The sequence below is a fragment of the Pholcus phalangioides genome, unplaced genomic scaffold, assembly GCF_987345545.1.
Source record: "Pholcus phalangioides strain wild (caught in Gottingen) unplaced genomic scaffold, Ppha-v1.0 ptg000022l_1, whole genome shotgun sequence".
Taxonomy (NCBI): domain Eukaryota; kingdom Metazoa; phylum Arthropoda; class Arachnida; order Araneae; family Pholcidae; genus Pholcus; species Pholcus phalangioides.
In genome coordinates this window covers 2,640,026-2,665,329 of record NW_028301615.1, presented here as the reverse complement: position 1 = coordinate 2,665,329, position 25,304 = coordinate 2,640,026, and the positions used below count along the sequence as shown (strand labels likewise).

General features: G+C 35.1%; 2 protein-coding genes across 5 annotated transcripts in view; one reads left to right on the top strand and one right to left on the bottom strand.

Annotated features, from left to right (window-relative positions):
* The window catches only part of LOC149069337 (microsomal triglyceride transfer protein large subunit-like), a 31,872-nt gene extending 28,270 nt beyond the window's left edge, over positions 1–3,602 (top strand). For 2 of the 3 annotated variants that reach the window (XM_089249568.1, XM_089249566.1), the window contains 2 exons: positions 204–365; positions 1,317–3,602. In XM_089249568.1, coding sequence (XP_089105694.1) covers positions 204–365; positions 1,317–1,320 — 166 coding nt within the window. In that variant the 3' untranslated portion in view covers positions 1,321–3,602. Of the gene's footprint in view, positions 1–203; positions 370–1,316 lie in introns of those variants that run through there. The other variant, XM_089249567.1, reaches the window with a different exon arrangement.
* A 6,048-nt stretch (positions 3,603–9,650) lies between these two features.
* On the bottom strand, positions 9,651–25,054 carry LOC149069336 (splicing factor 1-like). 2 transcript variants are annotated; one of them, XM_089250222.1, is made up of 12 exons: positions 24,956–25,054; positions 24,628–24,858; positions 22,839–23,039; positions 19,730–19,805; positions 16,441–16,593; positions 12,609–12,729; positions 12,362–12,514; positions 11,933–12,229; positions 11,588–11,749; positions 11,228–11,446; positions 10,975–11,128; positions 9,651–10,220 (listed from the first exon to the last, which is right to left on the bottom strand). In XM_089250222.1, exons 2-12 carry the CDS (start codon positions 24,815–24,817, stop codon positions 9,898–9,900), a joined length of 2,049 nt encoding a protein of 682 aa, XP_089106348.1. In that variant the 5' UTR covers positions 24,818–24,858; positions 24,956–25,054; the 3' UTR covers positions 9,651–9,897. The 2 variants fall into 2 exon arrangements, with proteins under 2 accessions (XP_089106348.1, XP_089106347.1); XM_089250221.1 differs by having other exon boundaries at positions 24,628–25,024.
* Positions 25,055–25,304: the final 250 nt, after the last annotated feature.

The window sequence follows — 25,304 nt, the reverse complement described above, 5'->3', positions numbered from 1 at the left end:
TTGCATTTGTCAAATTTTGTAAAACCTTTATAGTGTAATATCAAACGTAAATCAATTCATTGTGTTAAAATGTTTTGTTAGCATTATCTCTACTTTGAAAAAAAATAATTTAAAAAACTGCCAAAACCAATTTATATGCTGTAAACTTTCCCTTAAGATGCTTCATTTATTGCATAATCAGAATTTTTTTTGTTTTCCTGCAGACACAATGTTCGCAAGACAGAAACCATACCTGGTAGCAAACACCTTATCAAAACTGTGAAGAGGAGAAGCATATACTTTCCTGGAAGATCTTTAGCTCTTCATAAGAAAAATTATGATTCTTGCAGAGAACTTTTGCTTCCAAAACCAAAGTCCTCTTATTGGTAAGTGAATATGAAAATATTTTACCCAATGTGGTACCAATTTTTAGTGATGTCACGAGAATGGGCCTGGTGCAAAAAATAATCATAGGACCCTTTTGTGGGATGAATAATTTTCTCTAATTCATTATTATTTAGAATATTGCAAAAACATTTTTATAGTTATCGTGCAGCCACCTTATTTCATTATCACAATTTTTAAAATATATATTTTTTTTTGAGACAGCTATTTCTCAGCCCAATACATCAAGGAAATGGACGCTGGATATTATGCTAAGGTGAAATCAGAGAAAAAAGCCATCTAGTATATGCCGGGAATCAAACCCAGGTCCTCTTGCAAAGTTTGCAATGCAAAATGGTAGTGAACTTGCCCGGTTTGCAAGGGAACCTGAGTTTGATTCCTGACAAAGACCAAATGACTTATAGAGTTCATCTTTGCATAACATCCAGAAAATGCCCGTTACCTTAAATTATTGTTTTTATACTTGTGAATGTGAGGTCAGGTTTGGCTGCACCTTTTGCACACCCCAAAGGGGATTGTGTTGTCAAAATATTAGTTCCTGTACCTCTTCCAAGAATGACAGACAAGCTGGACTTGATGGATACAAGTCTATAAAGGCCACTTCAAAAGATCAAGCTAGGTAACCAATATAGTTTGGGAAATAGCCTGAAGTCGTACTTCTATGGCTTAGAGTGTGCTATATGGTTTTGGAGAGGTCCTATACTTTGAAAAGAATATAAACTTTCACTTAGGCCTCTTTGAAGGCTCCTATATTCAGGCTTTCAAAATTTTTTCGTCTGATAATAAATCTGCACTACTGATTTAATTGACATGGCCTAAGTTCAGACTTTGAGAAAATTTGCATAGACCAATCAAATAGCTCCGTTTTAGAAGCAACCAATCAGAATGTTGTATTTACATTAATTGCAACTTCACTTTTTTTTCATATACAGGTAATTGAAGAAATTGATCCGGAATTCTGAAGATGGAAAAAAAAGCTGTACCAATCATGCCTCACCAACTGAGACCTCCAACTATTTATTTCATAACTGTTTGTTTTAATTCATTTGAATTTTAGAAGCTAATATTTTATAAGGCAGAGGTGGAACATTTGTTTTCATTACATGGTTTCTCTTAATTTGGGAAAATTCTAAATGATTTAAGCTGTCTAAATCTGGAGATGATCAATTTTGTTTATTCTTATTCTGTGTGCAGCAATAGCAAATTGTGAACAAATGAATTCCGTGAATGTGCCAAATTCAGCAAATTTGCAATGAATCTTTCAATTTTTTTTCAATGACACCTTGGCTAATGAAGCTAATTCATTCTAAAATCACATTTGTTAGCTGAAATTTTCATGAACCAAAGCACGAGTTTTCATAGGTTTCTATGGAAAATCTCATTTTGCGTTGGGAACTGTCCAAAATTTCAGAGTAGCTTTCATAAAACACTAAGAATTATACATTAAAAAAATTAGAAACTGACCAAGACCTCAAGATAAACAACTTTACAATCAGATGGAGAACTGAAAATCCTTTTATTTTACTTTGCGCACTATACAGTCTGGTTTATAGTGTGTCTATTACTAAGTGAAGTACTACTATAAGAGTTTTATAAAAATGCTTTTGTAAAATTTGACAAATGCAGCCAATAAGCTTATCGGTTGCATTTGCTCAAATGTAACCAATAAGCTTATCGGTTGCAATTTTTCAACTTTTATAGTGTTGTACCAACCTAAGGCTTTTTTTTTTTTGCATTTTCTCTCACCTTAATTATTCAATGTTCTATGTTTTTTAAATCAATGCACAATCTTTCTGAAAGAGAGAGGTGCATCTGGAAAGTGATTCCATGGTGTAAATAAATTAATCTGGCTCAAGTGACAGTTTCTTCATTGGATTGGCATGAAAATTCAGCTCATGAAAATGTTCGTTAACCAAAGTAACACGATATTGAAATTGTAAAATATACTTTTTGTAATACAAGATGGCAATTCGGAAGTATGCCACAATTATGTTTTTTTCGCTACTGCCATTTAATCATACATGCATGCCATAAGCATTCCTTTTTTTTTTTTTTTTACTAAAAAGAATCATGAAATTGTATTAAATTAAGACATTAATGCAATTATCTTTATAAAAGAATTGGTTTTGCTCAAATTAAGAAAAATATGTCTTCATTCATAAAAAAAAATCATTTTTCTTTCTTCATGGTTATATTGTTTGTCATCATGATAGCTACGATTTTTTTTGGGAGTGGGTGGGATTAAACTGGTATTAAGGAAGGTTTGATTATTGAACTTTATATACAGCAGGAGTGCACAACCTCTGGTACACCAAGGGGTTCCGTCCGGCCCACAGAAGTTGCTCTAATGGAAAAGTAACAATACATGCATCATGATAAATGTCATGCTTGACCATATTTTTTTCATCTTTCATTGCTAAAAAGTTATGAAAAGTACAATTGCCAGTTACATCCCAAATAATTGTCAATTGCAGCAAAAAATTGTCAAAGGTGAATTAAGTTGTCAGTTACAGCTGAAATAAATGCCAAAGGAAATCAAAATTTCCACCTATGGCTAAAATTGCTGAAAAATCACCAATCGCTGGAAATGATGGGTAAGGCAAGTCAAAATTTAATTCACCAAAAAAAAGTAAATGTTTGACAAATGTGTGAGATGAATGTATGACTAATTACTTATGGAGTCATAATAATCAAAAAATGATAAAGTCATGAAAATTCTTTTTCTTGAAATCAAGAACAAGCTCCACGAAAATGAGGAAAAACAGCATTTCATAACAACATTTGGGATGGCCAAAATTACAGGAGAATATCCCGTAAAACATGGTGAGTTTTTAAAGTTTCTGGCCAGTGAGTGGCAGAAATGCCATATATCTGATCCACTGACTGAAAAGGTTGTGTATCCCTGATCTACAGCAGCTATTTCCTTTCAAAAGCTTCTTAAATTTTAGAAAAAATAGGGGGGGGGGGAGAAGAAAAGGGCATTCCTTAAAACCCTTCACTTCCTGTCTTGCTATTAGTGATTCATAAAATAACTGGTGGGAGAGAAATATGTTTTGAAATGCACGTACAAGGGGGGAATCCTTAACGACTTCACACTTCAATTAATTAAAAGTATTTTTGTATTGTGTTTATGGATTTTTCAATACCAAAGAGTTTTTTTCTGTGAATATTTATTATATGTGTATTTTACAATAAAAATGGTTGTTTGCCTGTCTCTAGATACAGATCAATTTTCTGTGTGTATTGTATTTGTGCACCACTTAAGGTTTTAGAATTAAGAAAAAAGTTTATTTTTACATAATACAGTATCTCCTTGATGAGCTTGCAATAGTATTTTCACTAGTAGAAAATTCAGTATAGTCAAACAATGAAAAATGAAACTTGTAGGGGATTCCCCACTGCTAAAAGTCATGGAACGTACCAATCAATATATTACAGCCATCCGACATCTTCAATATCACTGTTGGACAATGATCATCTTTTGCTGTGATGACCTATGAAACCAAGTTCCTGAGTAAAACTCAGGAGAAGGATACGTTCCACAGTGTTCTGTTACCATTGTGTTGTTTATAATTTGTGATTGTTTTTAATTGGGTTGCTGTATTTTTGAAATATATGACATCTATATTTGTTATGGGCATTTTGCCTGTTGTGACGTTGTATTTGTATTGTCGTTTGCAAACTCACTGGCTTTGGAAAAATCCAAATCGATCATGATGTTATCCGAGAGAAAATCAGGGTGGGGGATATACATTCTTTTGTCTCTCACAGACCTTTAATGACATACAGAACGTAACAGAAAGTGTTTTTCATGGAGAACACTGTGTGTTTTTTTTTCGCTTCACTGTCATCACCAAATAAGGCATTTTCCGTGATCATGTCAAAGAGTTGCATGAGTTTTCAAATCTGTTGAACACACCAATCGCTTCACTTGAAGATGCTCGCTCTCCTGGTTAAGATGTTCCGGTAGTCAGAAACTCTGTATCATGTCTGATTTTTCAATCGGGTACTTATATTTTTTTTATCATTACTGGCATTCTGTCCTTCCACATTTCCATCCTCACATAGTCCACCCAATGTTGACAATTTATGTTTATAACCTTCTGATCAACATCCAGATGTTATTTATCAAATGTTTTCCTTTTTGAGCGAGTGGCAGAGTAATTTTAAACTTTGATATGCACACACATTCTGTGTCTATTTACAAAAAATAAAATAGTTTTAAAAAATGGAAACGAAAATTCCAAGCTACATAAAATGCATTAAATTCAGTTTGAATTTCAGAGAAAAACATTTACTTCTAATTTTCTCTGCAATTGCCCCCCCCCCTTACCACTAATTCAGCACTGTTCCTATTGTGGCACCTTGTGCGGTTTCAGAGCCACCCTTGCTATACAAGTTATTTCTAAAATGTAGTCCACAGCCCCAGGATTTCACAAGTAGTTGGTAATGGATACATAGGATCTTCATGCTAAATTTATGTATTTTTAATACAGGAATAAATATCAGGTACAATGTGTGAGATTATAGTATGAACTGTTACACACGATTCCACATGAAATAAAAAATATTGAACCTCTTAAAAACTATTTGGTTCCAACAACCCCCCGTTTCACTTACGAGTTAAATGGTAGTACTATACCAGATGCAACTAGGGTCACAGATTTCAGAATTTTCATTTACCATGGCTTAGCTTTTCCAAACATTGTTCAGTGGTGGCCAAAAAATGAATAGAATGCTCTGTTTCATTCTTGAAAAGGTCTCCTTATGTTCACCTAACACCATTCTTCCGCGGCTTAGTTCCTCCTGGAGTATGCCATAAGATTTTATGGAGACCATACCTACAGAGGGTCAGACTTGGTTGAGAGGGTGCAGAGAAGAGCTACGCATGCTCTTGTTGGCACACAAAGCTATAGAGAACTCAATTTCTTTAATGTGTTTACATTGGAGGAACGTAGATGTTGGGATATGATTGAAATGTTTAAAGTTTTCAACAGGATGTGTAGGACAGACCACGAGTTATTAATCTATTGCTTCGACAACGGGAGACACCAGTATTGTTTAGTGAGGGACAATTCCAGTTGTGGTGATGCAGGCAGCTTTTCTCTAATAGGATTGTGGATAAATGGAATAGTTTACATCCGGGGGTCATGAATTCTAACACCATTGACAAGTTTGCATTACACACACATACAATTAACATAGTGGGATAAATCGAGAAGTTATTCATACTTACAATTTAAGACAATCATCTTTTCTTTGAGCAGTGTATTATATAGTATTACTTTTCAATTATTTTTATCCATTAACATTATTTAACACTATTTTTTCAATCTGATTTAACTATAGTCTGTTTCAGATTAATTTCTCACTGAAGAGAAAGGTAGAGAGTATTTCTTTTCTGCAAAATATAGTTCCCATATATCGGAGGTTTACGATGATCCTTTATATAAAATATTTCAATTTTTTTCTGATTTTGAAAAAATACTGAAAAAATATTGTTTTGAACTGATGTTCGTTTAAAATTTTTAAATTAGAAAAAATATTGGTTACCATTATCAAAATCCATGGCAAGTGCAGCATTCTGGTGCGATATCCTAGAAATTTTCCCTGCCAATATATCACTGTCACGTGTTTTTTTTTTCATTTACACAATTATAATTATATATTATATCGTTTAGTTGAATTTTCCATAATGGTACAATTTTTCATTTAGTTATACATGCAGTTATATATAGGCTTACATCAATACGAATATTTAATCAGTTTTTTTTTCTCCCGAAAATAGGCTTCAGGGAATTCAGATATTCACTCATAGATTACATTTGATCATTTCTGTTGCATCACGGTCATTTTCTGCATGCGAGGGCTAATTGGACCGGGACCTACAATTTATTGCTGATTCCAAACAGCAGGCTTGTTTTTCATACTCATCGAGAGGTTGGTGCGCTAACCACTCAATGGGGGACTCCCTGTGGCAACATTTTTTTGCTGTGGTCATGTTGCCATTTCTGTTGTACCCCTGCGTCAGGAAAGTTTTCTGACAAGGACGAACCGGGTATCGAACTCGCGACACCTCTAAATATCCTTTGGTACTTTAGGCGAATATCTTATCGACCAGGCTACCGTGCCCACTCATAGATTACAGAGTGTTTCTCTTCCACGAGAGAGAAAGAGTGCCAATAGATACCATTGTCAGAGGCTCCTTATGGGTGCAAAAGTTTTGGTTTTAGGTCCTTTTATAAAATTATCAATTTCTTGCCATTGTTTATGGAATAGTAGTATTTTCCGAATCCTCTATAGCTGATCATGGAGAGTGTTGACAAGAGTCGCATCTTCCCACACCAATGCCATCTTCCACCCACAGCAGGGGCCACCTGTTTCTCCAGATGCTCCTTGCCTTTAGTCTCTTCAGATAAAATAAGCAAGAGGAGGCCCCCCACAGTGGTTTAGATTTACATCTTATTATGTGACAGTTGTATCTTTTTACCAGAGATAGCCACGTTAAAAAGTTCTCTGCTCTTCTATTCCTGAATAATTTTTTATATTCTCTAATTATTACTAACTTAAGCCCCGTTCACATGTACAATAAAACATCCCGGGAAGGTCCCGGTAACAGGGATTTTCGCTACAAACCATTCACATGTCGTTAAGTTTATGCCGGTAATCCTACATCTTCTTTCTGGAAGTCGTCACTGGTTATGTAGGTTGAACAGAAGCGATTGATTCAAGATGGCTGATGAAGGAGCTTATAGCAGTTTTCGCTGCGCAAAGGATTATGAGAGAGAAAGTTGGTGTCGACCTCCAATCCACCCCAAGAAAGATGGGCTTTTTTTAGATGAGCTTCTTTCCCACCTTTTTCTTCCCTACGAGGGGAAAAAAGTTGTCATGCCAGTAATTATCACCAAAGCGACCCCCAATCTTGCACATGTGAATGGGGCTTTATTGTGCAATTCTTTACATGCATTACGTTACACGTAAAAAAAAGATTTTTCTCAATGGAATTGGTCATACCTTACCAAGGCTGAGCATCGATACATTGGTTAAGAGGATTTCATTCCCATAGCAACGAGTGATGCAGTTCCCACATAGCTTTCACTGCAAAGTTAACCTGAAACAGACTATAGAGCCACCCTCAGTGGTGCATGACAGGTAATGTTGCACCAGGCCCTGTTCTTTAATACGACTCCACACTCACAGTAGTAGAAATGAAAAAATATATATTGAAAAATCCTGAATTAACCTTTTTTTATCCAAAATAGAGGGTTCACAAAAATAAATGTTTGCCCACAGCGACTAAATGCATCTTGTTTCTAGTTGTGGATTGAAGGGACCCAGAGCCCTGAATCAAATAGGGAGGCTCTAAATTACTGAAGACTTTCACCAATTCTAGAATTATTTATTTTATGAATTCCGAATCGTCATCAATTCTGAAATTATTTCTTTTATCAATTGTGAATTTGCATATGTGCTGGAATTATTTCTTTTACTAGGTTCTAATTTTTGAATTTTTAGAAAAGATTGTTCCTTTCCTCAAAATATACGAGGGTGAATCAAATATAAAAGGTAATTTTGCTCTTCTGCTTAGCAACAAGTTGCGAGCTAGATAATCTTGTGCGCGGCTGTTGTTTGGTTTATGAGAAGTGGGGGGAACCGGCTTGGTTAGTGGGCGTGCTCGACTCTGTCGTCAGTACAGCCATGAGCGAGCAAGAGGTACATAGGTCTGTTACGCAACGGCTCATTATAAAGTTTTTAACAAATGAAGGCGTTAAACCCTCTGAAATTTTTTCCGTGGTTACATCATTACACTCCAGAGTCAAAAATGGCAAGTAAGGAATGGCAAAGGATGCCCAGTGAAGGCCAAAACTCGTCTCTCAGCAAGAAAATTTCTTGCAATGATTTTTTTCGACTCACAGGGAGTTTTACAGATTGATTTCCTTCACGAACAACGAACAGTGAATGCAGCTGACTACTGTCAGTTGTTACACTCAGCAAAAGGCGTATGTCGAAACAAAAGACGAGGTATGCCCATTAGAGATGTCATCCTTCTTCATGACAATGCCAGGCCTCACACAGTGTCCTTGACAAGGGAAACATTGGAAGAAATGGGCTGGGAAACCCTCAAACACCCTCCTTATAGCCCAGACTTGTCTCCCTGTGACTATTTTTTGTTTTTACCCTTGAAGGAAAAAGATTCGAAAGTAATGAAGAAGTCGAGGAGCACATGCGCAATTGGCAAACAACTCGCCCTAAATCTTTCTACGAACAACGGATATTGAAGCTTCCAAATGGGTGGCAAAAGTGTGTAGATCACGTAGGAGACTATATTGAAAAATGTTGATAGTATAGTTAGTGTGTAACATTATTCAATAAATGTATAAAAAGAAATTACCGTTCATATTTGATTCACCCTCGTATATAATATCCCACATATTTTTGAGACTTCAAGATGTCCCTGGTCCCACTCTTATAGAGCCTCACATCTGCTTAGGGCTTTTCTCTTACATGGAACATGTCTAAAAGAGTATCATCATGCTTATTTGTAATAGTGATCACAAATCATATTTAGTTTTACATAACTGAACTAAATACTGTATTTTCCTGCATATAAATTCAAAAATGGCTGAAAACTAAGGAAAGAACTGCATAAAATAATGGACAAGCTAATTCAATACAACTTCATATGCTGTTCTCTCCCTTATTATCAGTGATTTTCAAATTCAAATATCTCCGTGAACATTGCACTTAAAAACATAGGATTTTTTTATTTGTTGGCATCAGGAAAGACAGAGCAACAACTTTCTAATTTGGTTTTTCAAAATAGGGTGACCAAATGAAAAGTTAATTTCTTTTTATTTTGATAACTATTCAACCTCTTGCAATTGTGGCAACAGCGTCCACCACTGAATGGCACTGTCCACGCGATAGAGGAACGTGACATGTTTTGCTACTAAAACCAGACAGACACATGGTCCACTAGTACCAATACATTCTTGTAGGTTCTGTAACGTTAGTTGCGTAATAAATGTTTAATTACCTTTCAATCTTGAAGGAATGTTTGCCTTTAACTGGCTCACTTCTTTTACACAATACAAATGACGTATCTGAGGTCTAAATGTTTTGATTTTTTTTTCTAATTGGAAGTATGACACTTGGATCAACAGCTCGCGAGCTATTCCAGGATAAAGGGATATACACACTTTCCTGTGCAGTCAGTATTTCACATAAATGTTTCTTAACCTCATACGAAAACAAAAATAAGGGAATTACTTTGTCATGAACATTTATTGTTATAGTATAAAAATCGATAGCATTTTTTCACGACAAATTCTATTAGTACTTTGACATTCAACTATGTTGAAGATAAGCAAATTAAAAAAAAAGATAAATGGATAAATGAATTATATTTTGGTTACATTTCAAATCAATTCTCAGTCCAAATCAACGCGTTTCGCGATTACCTTCACCCTTAATCTTGTCATTACGAACATGATCGTTCCAGTATGTGCTAAATTATGTAGGTGGGGGAGGGGGTGGCGCAGTTAGAAGACTTGGCAATCCTAGAGAGGGGAGTTCCAGACCATGGCTTCCAGCTGTTGGAGCGGAAGCAGAACCACTAGCAGGCGGCGGAGGAGGAGGAGCAGCCAGTGTTTGAAGAGATGCTTGGAGGGATGGTGGGGGCGGCACTCCCATGAAACCTGCCCATGGATAAACCGATGCTAATGCTGGTGGAGGAGGCAATGCTGAGACTCCTGGTGGCACAGGTGGAACCGGCACTGGACCAGCTCCTACCATTGGCTGCGGAGGAAGCTGCCATGGAACACTTGGAATAGTAGCTGAAAATTACAGCGATAGCAAAAAAATTAGAATAAAATACTACATTTATAAAATTTGATGGTAATTTTTGATATACAATGAGTAGATATCGTATCCTTTTAAAAGTTTGGAATTTGCCAAGTGGGGATTATCTTCTGATTTTGATTGAATGTGTGATGTCTACATTAAATACAATTTTTATTGGTACAAAAATATTCACATTATTGGCTAACTCACAGAAAACCTTCCGTAATTAGATGGCAGAAAGGTAAGATATGGTGCATAGATAAGGAAAGCACATTGTGATTTCTAACAAGAAATAAGAGGTGGGAAAAAAACCGAATGAGATGAGTATTGGAAACAATTTTGTCTGAAGATAGGAATTTGTGAGTGTTTTGTTTTTTGATTAAAGAGAGTGACATAAATGTAATCGTTATGGAAGTAAAGATAGTGCAAATAATGAAAAATTATAGTAGCAGTAATAAAAAATGAAAAAATATGTGTTATACTTTTTTCTTGATATACAAAGTGCAGTCAAAAGGGTTTGGTGAATGGCCCAATTTTTAAAGAATGCAGGTTACAAACATGCGCTTTGAGAGACAAGCAAAGAATTGTTTCCTTTATTTTCTGAGACCATTCACCTTTTTTACAATCATAATTGAAATTCAGGAGATATACAATTTTTTTTAGGAGTATGGGAAATGGAGTAGAAATTTGGGAGACTTGGCAGCTATGCTATTGCAAGTAGAAAACAAAATTTATTCAATGATTTACTTTGTGTAATGGTTGGCTGCGTGAGCCAAGTTGTTGCCGGTTGTGCTGATGGGGGCATGACCGGTTGCGGTTGTGAACCAATAGAAAGATTAGGGGGTGGAGGAGGCGGTGTTAACATGCTTGCGACTGGTGGACTCGTGACCATACTAGCAACCTAAAAAAGAAAAAGACGAGTATGGAAATAATATTTAAAAAAATATTCTACTTCATAACATAGTGTAAAAATTATATATACGCAGATGAGTGAACTTACAGTTGTTTGCTGTACAGATAGCGGTCCAGCCATGGTCTGTGGTTGCCAAGGTGGCTGCATATTAGCATGTCCCATAGGGGCAGTCAACTGCGATAGAGTTGGGGGAGGTACTGCAAAAACCGATGTCTGTACTACAGTTGAGGAAGGAGCGGTTGTACAAATTGAACTTTGACCAGGGGTTTTATTCTGGGAACCCCCATTCCACTGTGATTGAGTAGTCTGTTTAGAAAAGAAATAGAGCAGTCCAGTAACGATCATGCAAGGTAAAACTTGGAAAACAGATTTGATGAAATGTTAAGATTAGTGTAAGATTATACAACGAGAACACAAAACCAAACTTGTTCTTGGTAATACACCTACTTGAAATGTCTGAGCTGGTTGTGATGATACTGGAGCTAATATTGCTCTCGGAGGCCCAGGAGGAGCAGCCAATGGGCTAACTGTAGATGGAGAACTACCTATGCCAGCCATCTTTGCAGGAGGAGGTGGTCCTTCACCAAGTTCAGCCATCAAAGACATATACTGATGAATGGGGGGGGGGGAGAGAACATGAGGTTAGATTAACATAATAATGCAGCCATAACGTTTTTTACAATGTTATATAGTAAACTAATATTAAACAAAGAATGCAGAAATTATTCTGCATCAGTTTGAGAGATTTTACTACGCAGAATACGAATAAGAAGCAGACTGTATGAAACTCACCTCCTCATCAATCTTTGCTTTATCAGGAGCTCCCATTCCACCAATTTTCATTGGCTCTTTGCAGTCCTTAGCAATGTGACCAGCACCACCACAATTGGTGCAAATTACATTATTGGTGATATTCGGTTTGTCTGGACATTGCCAACTCCTGTGCGTGGTTGCACCGCAATTTGTGCATCTAGGTCCATCATTCTCTCTTAGTGTTCCATTCAAAAGAGCTAGTTCCCGCAGTTGCATGCGCCGTAAATCGTTCTGACCTTCAGGTACTTCCACACCTTGTCTAATAATTTCTCTTATCTATAAATATAAAAAAAAAAAAAAAAAAAAAAAAAAATCATTTTTGCAGATTTCTATCAATTATATTAAAAGCAAATTAAATTTGAACTGAAAGCAACATATCGTTTTCCAGCTCTATTTAACACAACCTACCTTAGCAACAGCTTTTTTCACACTTTCATTGCTGTTACCAGTCACAAATGCATGAAGTGGCTCATCTTCACCGGGCAACGGCTGACCATCTTTACGTCCAACTTTTCCTTCCTTGACAGAACCTTTACCTCTAATAATGATTTTTGCGCCAGTCTGATAGAAAAATAAATAGCCATCTTTTAAAGTCATTGCATTTTAAATATCTTACATTCTCTTAAAAAGTATTGTATATAAGCCTTGCACAAACCTCTTTTTCCATTGCCTTTAATGTGTTACCCCTAGGACCAATCAATAATCCAACAAAGTTGATATCGGGATGCTCTTCTTGCGGTATCATGACTTTCTCACTAACTTTAATCAAAGGTGGCCTGAATAAAGAGGGAGAAAAAAGTTGTTTTCAAAAAAAAGGAAAGTGTTAGGATCAAATTAAAAAAAAAAATCACATTGGTTCACATCACATAATTTTATAGATCCACGATTGATTGGAAAAACACTTTTGCAGATTTCTAAAAATTAACATTTTTTATAATTAGATTTTACAAAGGGTTCTTATGAAAGTCTTTTTAAACTGAAATAGTTTGCAAATAGAGATAGCTACAGCCACGCAAGAGAGATCTCAGCAACAGAATAAGTCCAGTGGCAAAGTTCTGGTGTTTGTTCATTCAGCAACACAACTTGAGTATGAGATGCAACTAAAACCAGCACTTGAAATAATTAGTCGAAGGTATAAATTTTTATATTCCCCTCCCCCACCAAATGAATTGATGAAAATGAGTAAAATTTAGATCACTATTATATGGAAAGAAATTTAATACTTAGAGAAATCTGATATATTGGCTGTAGAAGTTATCAATTTCTGCTATATTTTGCAGCAATTTAAGTCTTTGCTTTAAGATTGTTATGGCTGCCAACTTTGGAGAATTAGGAAGGTTTTTGTGCAGATCCAAATTCTGTACAAAAATAAATATAAAAGGGATTTTTGAAAAATAACGTAGAGATTGAGAGATTTATTTTTTCAGCAGGAAATATACTGCCAAATAGGATTTTCTGGTTGAAACAAATCTTCGGAAAAATCTTTTGAAAGAAAAGAGATTACACTTTTATTTGCAAAGATTCATTTCATCCAGAAAATCCAATTTCTCAATTCAGGGATCTTTCATTAAAAAGTAAAATTGTAGAGATTTTTCCCCTTTGCAGAAATGTTGCATCTTGCAACATTTTTGTCAGCTGTTGCCAATTGGCTGTTGCCGATTAGTGCCAAGTACTAATTCTTGTCAAGCAGCAGGTTAAATTACCTGTCATTATTACTCTCAAATCAAATCACTGTAAAAGAAAAAAAAAATACCATCGGCACACAAAGGGACATATGGTCGAAGCAAATACAAGTCATCTCAATAATTTTGTATATCGAAAGGTGGAATTGTTGCTGGCTGCTAGGCAAAAATTTTGTGTTCTCCGAAATGTTATTTTTTGATTTGATGCAAGTGACAATTTATATTATGCGTATTACATAATTTTAGGGAATAATTTTAAAAACTAAAACAACTTTTTTTCTAAGTAAATCAGGGGTCTGTCCAGCCAAAATTTGGGTTAGTTTTCCGGACCTTTCATGAAATTCCGGATCTGAAAAGCAGACCACCTACAAAATACAAATAAATGAAACCATAAATTTGGCATTTTTCTTTTTTTTGTGTAAATTAACTAGATTATATATATATTTCACTTTCTCACAAAATTACTTATTTTTCACAAAATTAGTGAACCTTTTCACAAAAATAATGAAAATTTTCACGAAAACAGACCCCTGTAAATTCTTTGGGAATATTTTTTCCCCCCAAACGTAGGAATTTTTTCACAATCACAATTTAGGGAGGTATACAAATTTTTCAGTAGTCCAGCAGATAGAGTAGAAATTTAAGATACTCCCAGAAAATTCAGGAAACGCGGCAGCTTTGTTACGAGAATTTTTTTTGAATGACAAAAAAGTAATTACCTACCGTAACATTAACTGTACATGCATGTTGCATATATTCCCCTACAGAACTTCAAATTGGTACATGCCGGAAGTGAGTGTTGTGACTGAGAGTATTTGTGGTTCTAATGTATTTTGTAGTCAGAATTCACAACAAAATTGAAACATTTTGCTTGTTTGGTGTTCTTGCTTGTGATGCAGTCTTCCAAATTTTGAAGTAAAGATGGTAAATTCTTGAATTTTCATGTTGTGCCAGTATTGTGTTGTAGGTCGGCTTGCTCTCTGCAGACTTTTTAAAATGGCAGACCAGCTCACAATCACGCCCTGAAGTTGGAGAACCACAGAAAATCACCTTCAGTCGAACACCACTGTGCATCAATGGGATCCGAACCTGGATCTTTGTGATGACAGTCCAGCACGATGCCAAAACGACTTACTCCCTAACCTACAAATGTTTGACTGGCAGACTTTCCAAGCTAAGAAGCAAAATATTAAGCTCTCTTGCCAAATGTATATGATGTATATAAACTGAAGAGCCAAAAAAACTGGTTCAGGCATGCGTATGCAAATAAAGAGATATGGAACCAATCAGAGAACAGCGCTGTGGTCGGCAACGCCTATATAACACAACAAGTGTCTGGCATAGTTGTTAGATCGGTTACTGCTGCTACAATGGCAGGTTATCGAGATTTAAGTGAATTTGAACGTGGTGTTATAGTCGGCGCACGAGAGATGGGACATAGCATCTCCGAGGTAGCGATGAAATTTGGATTTTCACGCACGACCATTTCACGAGTGTACCGTGAATATCGGGAATCCGGTAAAAAATTAAATCTACGACATCGCTGCGGCCGGAAAAAGATCGGGCAAGAACGGGTTTGACGAGAATCATTAAAATGTGACAGACGTGCAACCCTTCCGCAAATTGCTGCAGATTTCAATGCTGGGCCATCAACAAGTGTCAGCGTGTGAACCATTCAACAAAACATTATCGATATGGGCTTTCAGAGCCGAAGGCCCACTCGTGTACCCTTGATGACTGCACGACACAAAGCTTTACGCCTCGTCTGAGCCTGACAACACAGACATTGGACTGTTGAGGACTGGAAACACGTTGCCTGGTCTGACGAGTCTCGGTTCCAATTGCTTCGAGCTGATGGACGGGTATGGAGACAACCTCATGAATCCATGGACCCTACATGTCAACAGGGGACTGTTCAAGCTGGTGGAGTCTCTGTGATGGTATGGGGCATGTGCAGTTGGCGTGATATGGGACCCCTGATACGTCTAGATACGACTCTGACAGGTACGTAAGCATCCTGTCTGATGATCACCTGCACCCATTCATGTACATTGTGCATTCCGACGGACTTGGACAATTTCAACAGGACAATGCGACACTCCACACGCCCAGAATTACTACAAAGTGGCTCCAGGAACACTCTTCTGATTTTAGACACTTCCGCTGGCCACCTAAATCCCCAGACATGAACATTATTGAACATATCTGGGATGCCTTGCAACGTGCTGTTCAGAAGAGATCTCCACCCCCTCTTACTCCTGCAGATTTATGGACAGTCCTGCAGGATTCATGGTGTCAATTACCTCTAGCACTACTTCAGACATTAGTCGAGTCCATGCCACGTCGTGTTGCGGCACTTCTGCGTGCTCGCGGGCCCTACACGATATTAGGAAGGTTTACCAGTTTTTTTTGGCTCTTCAGTGTATATGCAAGGCTGTAGCCAAGAAAAAAAGAAATGATGAGGGTTTGTCGTACTTTTAACCCTCAAAATTTGAGAAAATGATTTACATATATACAGAATCCCATGATTACTATTTGTTTCTTCAGCCAACCACCACTGTGCGTCAACAGGGTTTGAATGCGGAGAGTTCAGCACAATGCCCATGACAGCGCAGCGGCAAAAAATATAAAAAAATTCGGAATAGAAAGATGTGCAAAATATATAATATATATAAAAATATATATATACTATCTTTTAATGGAGGCTATATAAAAATTTGATTACATTTTTCAAGTTTGTTAATTAAAATATGTACATATAATCAAATTTTTTATAACACTAAAGATGCAGATTTATTTACATACTTGTAATCAGGGGGAGGTTTGTACTCTGGATTAACAGTGTACATCTCTTGTATATGACTATGTCGATCATCCTCAAGCTTCTTTCTTGTTCGATACTCCCGTGTATTCAGACGCTTGCCTTCACTATTGTAGATAGGTTCTGGTGATGGAGATCTGAAATACAAAAGTCACAAGATGAAAAAGACAAAGCAGTAACCAAAACATAAGAGTTTGAAATATAATGAAATATTTAACTATATAATCTCCTTCCCCCTTTCTTTTCAGAGTAAAGCTGACAAGAGATTCTCTCTCATGGAAATTCAATAAGATTTGCTTTAGAACTGCTAAGATAAAACTTGTAATTAATGAAAAAAATTCTACTCAAACAATTATAACTACCCAAAGACAACAGATAATCTAATATGAAGCACCTAGATCTTGCATTGGAATAAAAGGGGAAAATTTTTTTTCACCCTTTGAATAAAAACAGCTGATATTTCAACTTCATTTTTGCATTTTCAAAGAAATGCAAATTTAAAGTTTATTAGAAAATGGATCTTCTGTGAGTGTGTGTTAGCAATATACAATGAATTTAGCCTAAAATTGTTTTTTTTCCACAGAAAAATTTGTCAAATTTATCAGTTTGTCTTATGTACAGCTGCTATACATAAGTAAATATAAGAAGTAATTTCATGTATTAGCCCAGTGTTATCACATGCTAATAACAGAAGCAGATATGCATGAATCCATACAACAATTCTTCAACTGCTAACAGAAGATTATGAAAAAAAAGCAATTTATAGATAAAATGCTGTCAAATTAAAAAGGGAAAAAAAGAGCGGTTATTATTAGATGAAGATTGGGCATAAATGCTAAAAACTTTCCACCAGACAATATTCTGAGGATTAGATTTTTTTTTCTGCTGTAAAGAAAAATATTATAATGGTCAGATTCCATTCGCCTCAAATGTCCATGCTACCTGCAAAAAAAATTGTTGCTGCGTGATGGAATTAATTATCACACACTATTTTGATGGAAAAAAAATTTAGTCAAGGAAAATCAAACTATCTGCAAATAATTTCACATCTTCACAAGACTCGACCAAAGATCCAAAAACAAAGAGGGATAACTATCACATGCAAGGTAACAACTTCTTCAATGTTTTCTCTTAAGATAAAATTATCAAAAAAGGCAAATATCAAATGATAATTTAGGAAAACTGAATATTGATTTATATACAGTAGCTCCTCTGGCTTTGATTTTTCCAAAAGCCTTCACCAAAGCTTTCGACTGCCTATGTGGAAATAATTTAATAAGGAAATAGTATATTAAAAGGATTTTCTATGGAGAAGTTGTGAATGACTATTTATATAAAGGCAATTCTAAATGTGAAAAAAAACTGTAGTTTCTTTACACATTTTGTACTTTAAACACACACACACACGCACACTCAGCAATTGATATGCAAACTAGTTGTATATGAAATTCATATCAGTGCTTCTCTGATTTCTATTATCAAGAAAAGTTACGAGTCTCTTAAATTGAGTTGAAAATGCCAGTATACATTAGGTGTAAATTTTCTTTCTTCACCCACGAAACCATTCAAAATAAACGTGCCATATTTTATGTGAAATACATGTAGAATCTCTGGAAAAATTACCCTGCTGATAATATGACTGTCCTTGTGAGAGAAAAGGGGAAAAAGTTATCGGAGAAATAAATTTAATTAAATACATTTAATATTATAAATGGACACAACATGAAATAAAATGAAAAATGTTCGGAGATTAGATAAGAAAATTTGTTAAATTCACGATCAGTAAACATTCTTAGCCTAAATCCCTACCACACACCACAACCGCATATACAAATATTTGATAAATAAAAATATTCTGGAACGTGTTTGTAAGGAAGGAAAAAAAAAAAAACCAGAAACAAGCAAAGGCATGAAATACCAAACTTACTAAAGAATAAAGTTAAAGGAGTATAGACATTTTTTTGGCCAATGCCCTAAAGCGCAGAATGTTCTGCATTTACCCTGAACAATATTCCCAGTCCATGAACCCTTAGCTGACTGGAAATGTTCTATAGTGAAAGTTCCCATTATATATTATCCTACATTTAAAATTCTTCCCAAGATTGTTCTGCGGCAGTTTCTGTTACAGTTTTCAGCATCGAAATTCTCATATTCAAAGTATGTATTTTTTAATTGAAACACCAAATTAATGATTTTAAATCTTTGTTGTATAGGGATCATTTACAATAACAAATGAATCTAATTGACAAGTTTGAGAACAACAATAAGTTTTTTGTATAAAAGTTTTTTTTTTCACTGCAAAACTTCAAAATAAAGCTCACTGAGCTTATGCAAATGATAAATACAGAAATTAAAAAAAAAATTCCTAGTTACTTACACTTGTTTAACTTACTATTCTTTATTTATTGAAATAAACACAGTATTTAAAAAAGAAATAGTCAAATTTTAAGGCGGTAGAACACACTAGTAAGTTTTTTTTGGTTATTGGACGCAGTGTCAGGAATGAGAGGTAAAAGGCACAACCACCCATTTCACTAATATAAATGCCTTAATGCTATGCTCTCTAGCACATTTTTATTTCATTTCTGACCATGCATCTCAGGATAAAAAAATACTTGCCCAGATAGGTTTTACCACCTTCTACGGTTTGATTTCCTTTTCTTAAACTACAAATTAACTCGATTCAAAATTGTGGCCTTAAAATTTTATGCACTGAATTTGGGGTAAAAAATAATAGTAGTACCCAAGATAAAGGGTTGAAGCTACAGTCATATTTTTTTTTTGCAAAATGTGAAAGAAAATCTTATTGCAAAAGGAAATAGTAGTAGCCACTTTCGCAAAAATGCATACAGGAGGTATGAAATGAGTGACATCCATCCATCAATTATCAACATTTTAGCTTTTTGCTAAAGCTTTCCCCCTCCCTCATTTTCAACTTTTTGGAAAATGAGGGAAAATGAACTTTTTAAAAAACTAAAGGAATTTTTTATTTAGCTTAAACCCTGCTAAGGTACACAAACATTTTTCTTGTATCGTACAGAAAAGCACAAAGTGAATTTGAACTTAGATAGGGCATTCAAAAACATTAAGTAAACTTCTTATGGCAGCATATGGTTTTAAAAAACATATTAATTGGGAGAAAATTTGCCCCCCCCCCCAATACTTATTTTCAAGTTTAAAAATGAGCTTCAACCAAAATTTGCTAATAAATTATTGAATATCTAATAAAATGTGTCAAAGTTTTACTGATAACTGAGCAGTCATTAGTCAAACCTGTCTTCGGGGTTAGGTGGTATTCCTAGATCACCAGTACGCAGTCGGCGACTGATTTCCTCTATCTGTAGTTGCACTGGAATAGAAGGGGTTAGAAAAAATGGGGCGAGCCCCTAATTAACACACAGAAATAATAAACAGCCACAACTTTTTCGTTTCGATTTTTTCACTAAATGAACAAAACAATTATGAAACACAGCAGTTGCAGTTCCTGCAGTTCAATTTCAAAACCTGCAGGAAAATAAAATATAATTTTCCCATATAATATGAAAATGAAATACTGAAACTGCAAGTATTAAAACACAACAAAAACAAACATTCAGACAATTAAGTAGAAATAACATTAAGAAGGCAGAACAAGCAATTTCATAGTAAATATGACAAAGTGAAGAGTAAAATCATTTATTAATCTTTTTAATTTGTGACTACCTCCCACTCCTACACAAAGGTTCTCAAAATATGCAGAAGCCACATTATCAACATCCAGTACAGCATGCTGCATCCCAAACTGATCAAACAAATAATAAGCTAGGAAAACTATCAATAAAATACTCACGGTGCACTTTTTCCAAACAGTTGTTTTTCATAAGATTTTGAAAAAATGTTCATATCTTGGTATTGTTATAATTGTTTGGTCAAAAAAAAAAAAAAAAAATTAGCTTGTTATTTACTCTTTAAACCAGTCACCTGGCCAATTTCTCCTTCCCCCCCCCTTTTTAAAAGTTTGAAACTAATTAAATATATTTTCCTGATCAAAATTTTTTATGAGCACATTGAAACTGACTCCATCATGTTTGTGTGTTTAAAATCAACAAAATTATAATACCTGAAATAATTACTGATTAGTTTTAAAAACTTTAAACCAAAAATTAGCACGACATCCTATGCTGTTGTAGCCAGATGATTGGTTAACCTCTAGTATGAATGGAAACCCATTTTCACAGTGAAAATGACAATATATTCAATGCCCATCTAAGGCTGGTCGTGCACTGGAAGCTACTGTGAGCAACGTGAGAAAAACTGCTACGATAGCCTTGTGCACACGTGACTAGTAACAGCTTCCAGTGAAAGACCACCCTAATTGAGAGAGAAGCTCAGTCAGTCTATTAACAGACTGCTCCCATCATCTTTTTGTGATTAGCTCAAGTGTTGCTGATTAAAATACAAGTTTAGAGAAAAAACAATTACCCAAATTTTTTGTAAAATTGAGTCTAGCAACTGTTTCAAGAACAATATTAGACTATTATAAAAAAAAATTTAATGTTTCAAATTATTTCACCTTTAAATAAATGAAAGAAAAAAAAATTGATATCATGGGAGACCAGATAAAATTGAAATAGAATTTTGATAAATAGTGCAGTTAAAAAGTTGAAAGGGTTGTTTTACATTATTAGAATTTTTACTTCAATGTTCAAATGAACTGAAAATTTACACAATATGCAGGAAGATGTGTAAGTTGATGTAAAAAATTTACTTTGTTAAAATAAATTCTCCACATTCAATAATACAACAATGAGAAAATAAAACTCTGGAAACATGAAGATTACATTAACACAAATCCATAATAATTTCAAAAAACTTCAATAGCCTTCACATGAAATACTGCATTTAAAAAAATAATTTTCATTCAGTTTTTTCCTGCGAACAAAAACATTATAATAAATAACATTTCATAACCTTTGTACGCATAAAGATCTTCACCCTGCTAATATTCACTTTTATGCAATCGCACACGCAATTCCCATTAAATATAACAAACAGTTTATAAAAATAACCCATTTCACACAATTAATCATACACACACAATACACACTGGAAAATATGCATTCGGTTTAAAATACAAAAACATAGTATACAATGAATATTAAACATTGTTTTACATGCACAAAATTAATAACCAAAAAATTATTATTTTTTAATGTTATAAAATTCTGACACCCCCACACTTCCAAAAGAGCGACGAGATAAGGTTTTAAAATTTATAATATATTTTCAAGCAAAATCCAGACCTAACCATGTGCGAAATATCTTATTTTAAACATCGCTTTGGATGACTAGATTATGATGTTTAGCTAGAAATATAAATAAATATATATATATATATAAATAAATAAATAAATAAAAGCTGAATCTAAAGAAATTAAAATGTCCTTCTTGCTTTATATCAATAATGAAAAAATATTGTTTTTTAACCCTTTAATCGATGAAGAGCATAATAGCCCACTTAATCACTTACTGATGATTTACACTACAAGGGGCAAAAAGGTTTTTCCTTGCGCATGTAGAAAAGCACAATTCCGATTATTTGCAGAGTCAAATGGATAAACATTAACTGGTTATAGGCATGAAAGTAAGCTATAACATATGAAACTTTTTGAGAAGAGAAAATTGTGCGTTAATGGTACTTAGGTCAAGAAAATCTATGCAACTATTTCTCTTTTGTATCAAATATTTTTTTTTCTTTCACTAATCAAGCATTTAAAAAATAATAAACCCTTACAAGCAGTTTTCACGATGCATTTTCTTCTTAATTAGTTGTACAGGAATTTATACGAGACTATTTCAGAAACACAACTTCAAATTAAAACAATTTTTTCCCCCCGGAAATGTTTTCTGACATTGGCGAACACGAAATTGGACATCAATATTCAATATAGAGTAGAACTAAATTATCAAAATTGTTATTGATCATCTGCAGTAAATCCTGAATATTAAACCTAGAAAAATCATGTAATCAGGTTTATAACACAGACAGCATCATGTGTCTCCGTTATTTAAAGTGTTAGAAAACCCATTTTGTCCATTCTTTCATTCCATGGTCTGATTATAATGCAGGTGATATTTTGATGTTTGATGGAAACAAATGTTTTATCATTTTAATTCAGAAAATTATCATTATTTTGACTAATAGCACTTAAAATGGTTTGTGTTGGTCAAACAATCGTAATTGGGTCTACGTAAAACACTCATGAAAACAAAATGAATTTTACAAAAAATAGAAATAAGAAGTTGAACAATAATTTCCCCTAATTAGACACATTTTAGCAATACAAACAAGTCACATTTCCACATATCTATAACAGATTTCATGAGCATGCCCTTTACTTACACAGATAAGCTCGCTCTTGCTGAGGATTCAAATTATTTGGGAGAACCGTAGGCAGCCCAGGAATGAAAACTTTTTCTTTCTCATCACCTCCCCACCTGGATTTTCTTTTACGTCTTCTCTCTCGTTCTCTTTCTGCCTGGCTCTCAGCCGAAGGTGACCATGAAGATTCTGGAGGCCAATTTGTCGAGACTGCCGCCAATTCTGTAAATATTTTATCAAAGACAACTGATAAAAATTTTAAAGACGGTGTCATATATATGATTGAAAAAGTTAGCCAAAAGGAATTTTTATCTATGGTTATTTGCAAATTAAACGCCCTTGAAAAAAAAGTCTAAAATAATCAGATTTTATACTTTTCTGAAACTCTGTGACTCTTTGTAAATTGGAAGATATGCTGATGTTGATTCTGAAAACTACCTTCTTTTATGTTACTACAATTTAGTAATTAATCAAGGGGAAAAAACTGCATGGGAATGTGGGGGTGTTTATCATCCATTGTCCCAATATTGAAACATATATTCACTGGCTAATCTTAGTTACAACACCCCCCATCAAAGTTGGGCCTTGACCATAGGCAAATACTATCATTCCCTTCCCCAATTCAGTAAAAATATTTTATCGGGCTATCATGGGAAGGAAGATGAAGGTTGAAATTATTCCCCTCCCCTGGTTTAAAAACACATATTCAACCCCCCCCCCAATTATAAGGAGCCTATATCTGCTTATGGTCAGGGTGACATATAGATATACCATTCGTTGCGGATATGTACATGGAACCAGATGTATATTTGGTGTGCAGCAAAACAAGAACATTTCTATATGTGTCTAATGTAAGAGCAAATGCACAATATTGACAAGTGGATGTTCAAGAATTGATAAATTAAATTAGGATTCCACAAGGGTGGGGTTGACAGGGCTCCAGTCTGGGACCTGGAGCAATTCATATCATTTTTGTTTTTCTACGATATTAATCACTATAAATATAGACTGCTGTCTTAACGCACGCCATATTGACAATCGATCCATCTAAAATTACTTGTATTCGGGGACAAGGGATGATGTGCTTACTGCATGGGGGTGGCACAGATCAATGAACAGAGTGCACCCCCTGCCCAAACCACCACAAAGTGAAAAAGCATCACTAACTTCATATATATGTGAGAATTACTCGTTTTATTTATTTTCAAAAGGTACAGCGAGCCAGTGTGCATAAGCTAAGCCTGGGACTTAATGAAATCTACCGAACATCAAACAAACATCTGGCTCTGTATCCTCTGCCTATATATATCAAATTTTTCAATCTGCGGCACCCCCTTTTCCCTAATCAACATTTATCCGTTACTTCCCACAGCAGATTAACAAAAAACATTTGTTAGGGCTGCCTCTGACAAAGGTTGGTGTGCACAGTTTGAGAACCCCTGTGGCATGTATCATTATATCCTGATATAAGATTAACAATGTATCACCCTCTTACCTAGGAAAAACAATTTTTTTTCACTGAAGGGGGGGGGGGGTGATCACTCATATCACCCCCCCCCCCCGAATCCACCTATGATGTTTGCCACGAATTTGGGGGGGGGGGGAGAAATAAAAAAATTATGATGTTCCCATACGGAAGTCGTGGCCCTGGGTTCTACTGAATTGAAAATCAAAATATCGTTTTACGCATGGACCGAGAACAGAATATTGAATTTTCGCGAATAACTCGAGACAAAGCAGCACCCATGATTGAGCGAGAATCATATTTCGTACACACATTTGTAATAATTGAATACATATTGGATCTTACGGTAATCATATTCATCGTCTGATCTTTTGATGGGTGGCTGTCCCTGTGGTGGTGGCGGTTGCTGCGCCATATAGCTCGGCTTCAGCAAGGATCCCATAGAAGTCGGTTTTTGGACAGCGCCGCTGCTAAACATGGCTGGATTAGGACGCCCAAGTGGCGTTGTATTCGCACCAGAAGTTCTACCAGCCATCAATTTTAGATCAACTACTCTACTCTACTCACCGCGCTTATCTACAACGAGATGCGATTAATTAAAGAATCTTCTGCATAGATACATATATATATATAATGCACCTTTTAAACACAAACGCTAATAATAATATTTCACTTCACTATGAAGCGCAGCGATAGTCCAACAACGCATCTTATGTCGGTTCGTGGGACCTACTGAATCAGTATAAAAATCGCATTACGCATGCGTATTAGTGTTAAAGTCATATTGCTGCTGCTGCACTAAACCAATAGAAAAACATTTCTTATCGATGTTGAACTCCGATAAACAGAAAAGTCAGTGATTGATTGGATTGCGCACAGCCACTCGGTACTACTGAATTTGTAAGAATCTGCGTAAAATAATTGAAATATTAAACTTCTGAAGATTCAACTTTGTTTAATAAAATGAGATGATAGATTCCTATTATGCGTTTTTTGTTCGATTATTGTGAAGTGTATACAAT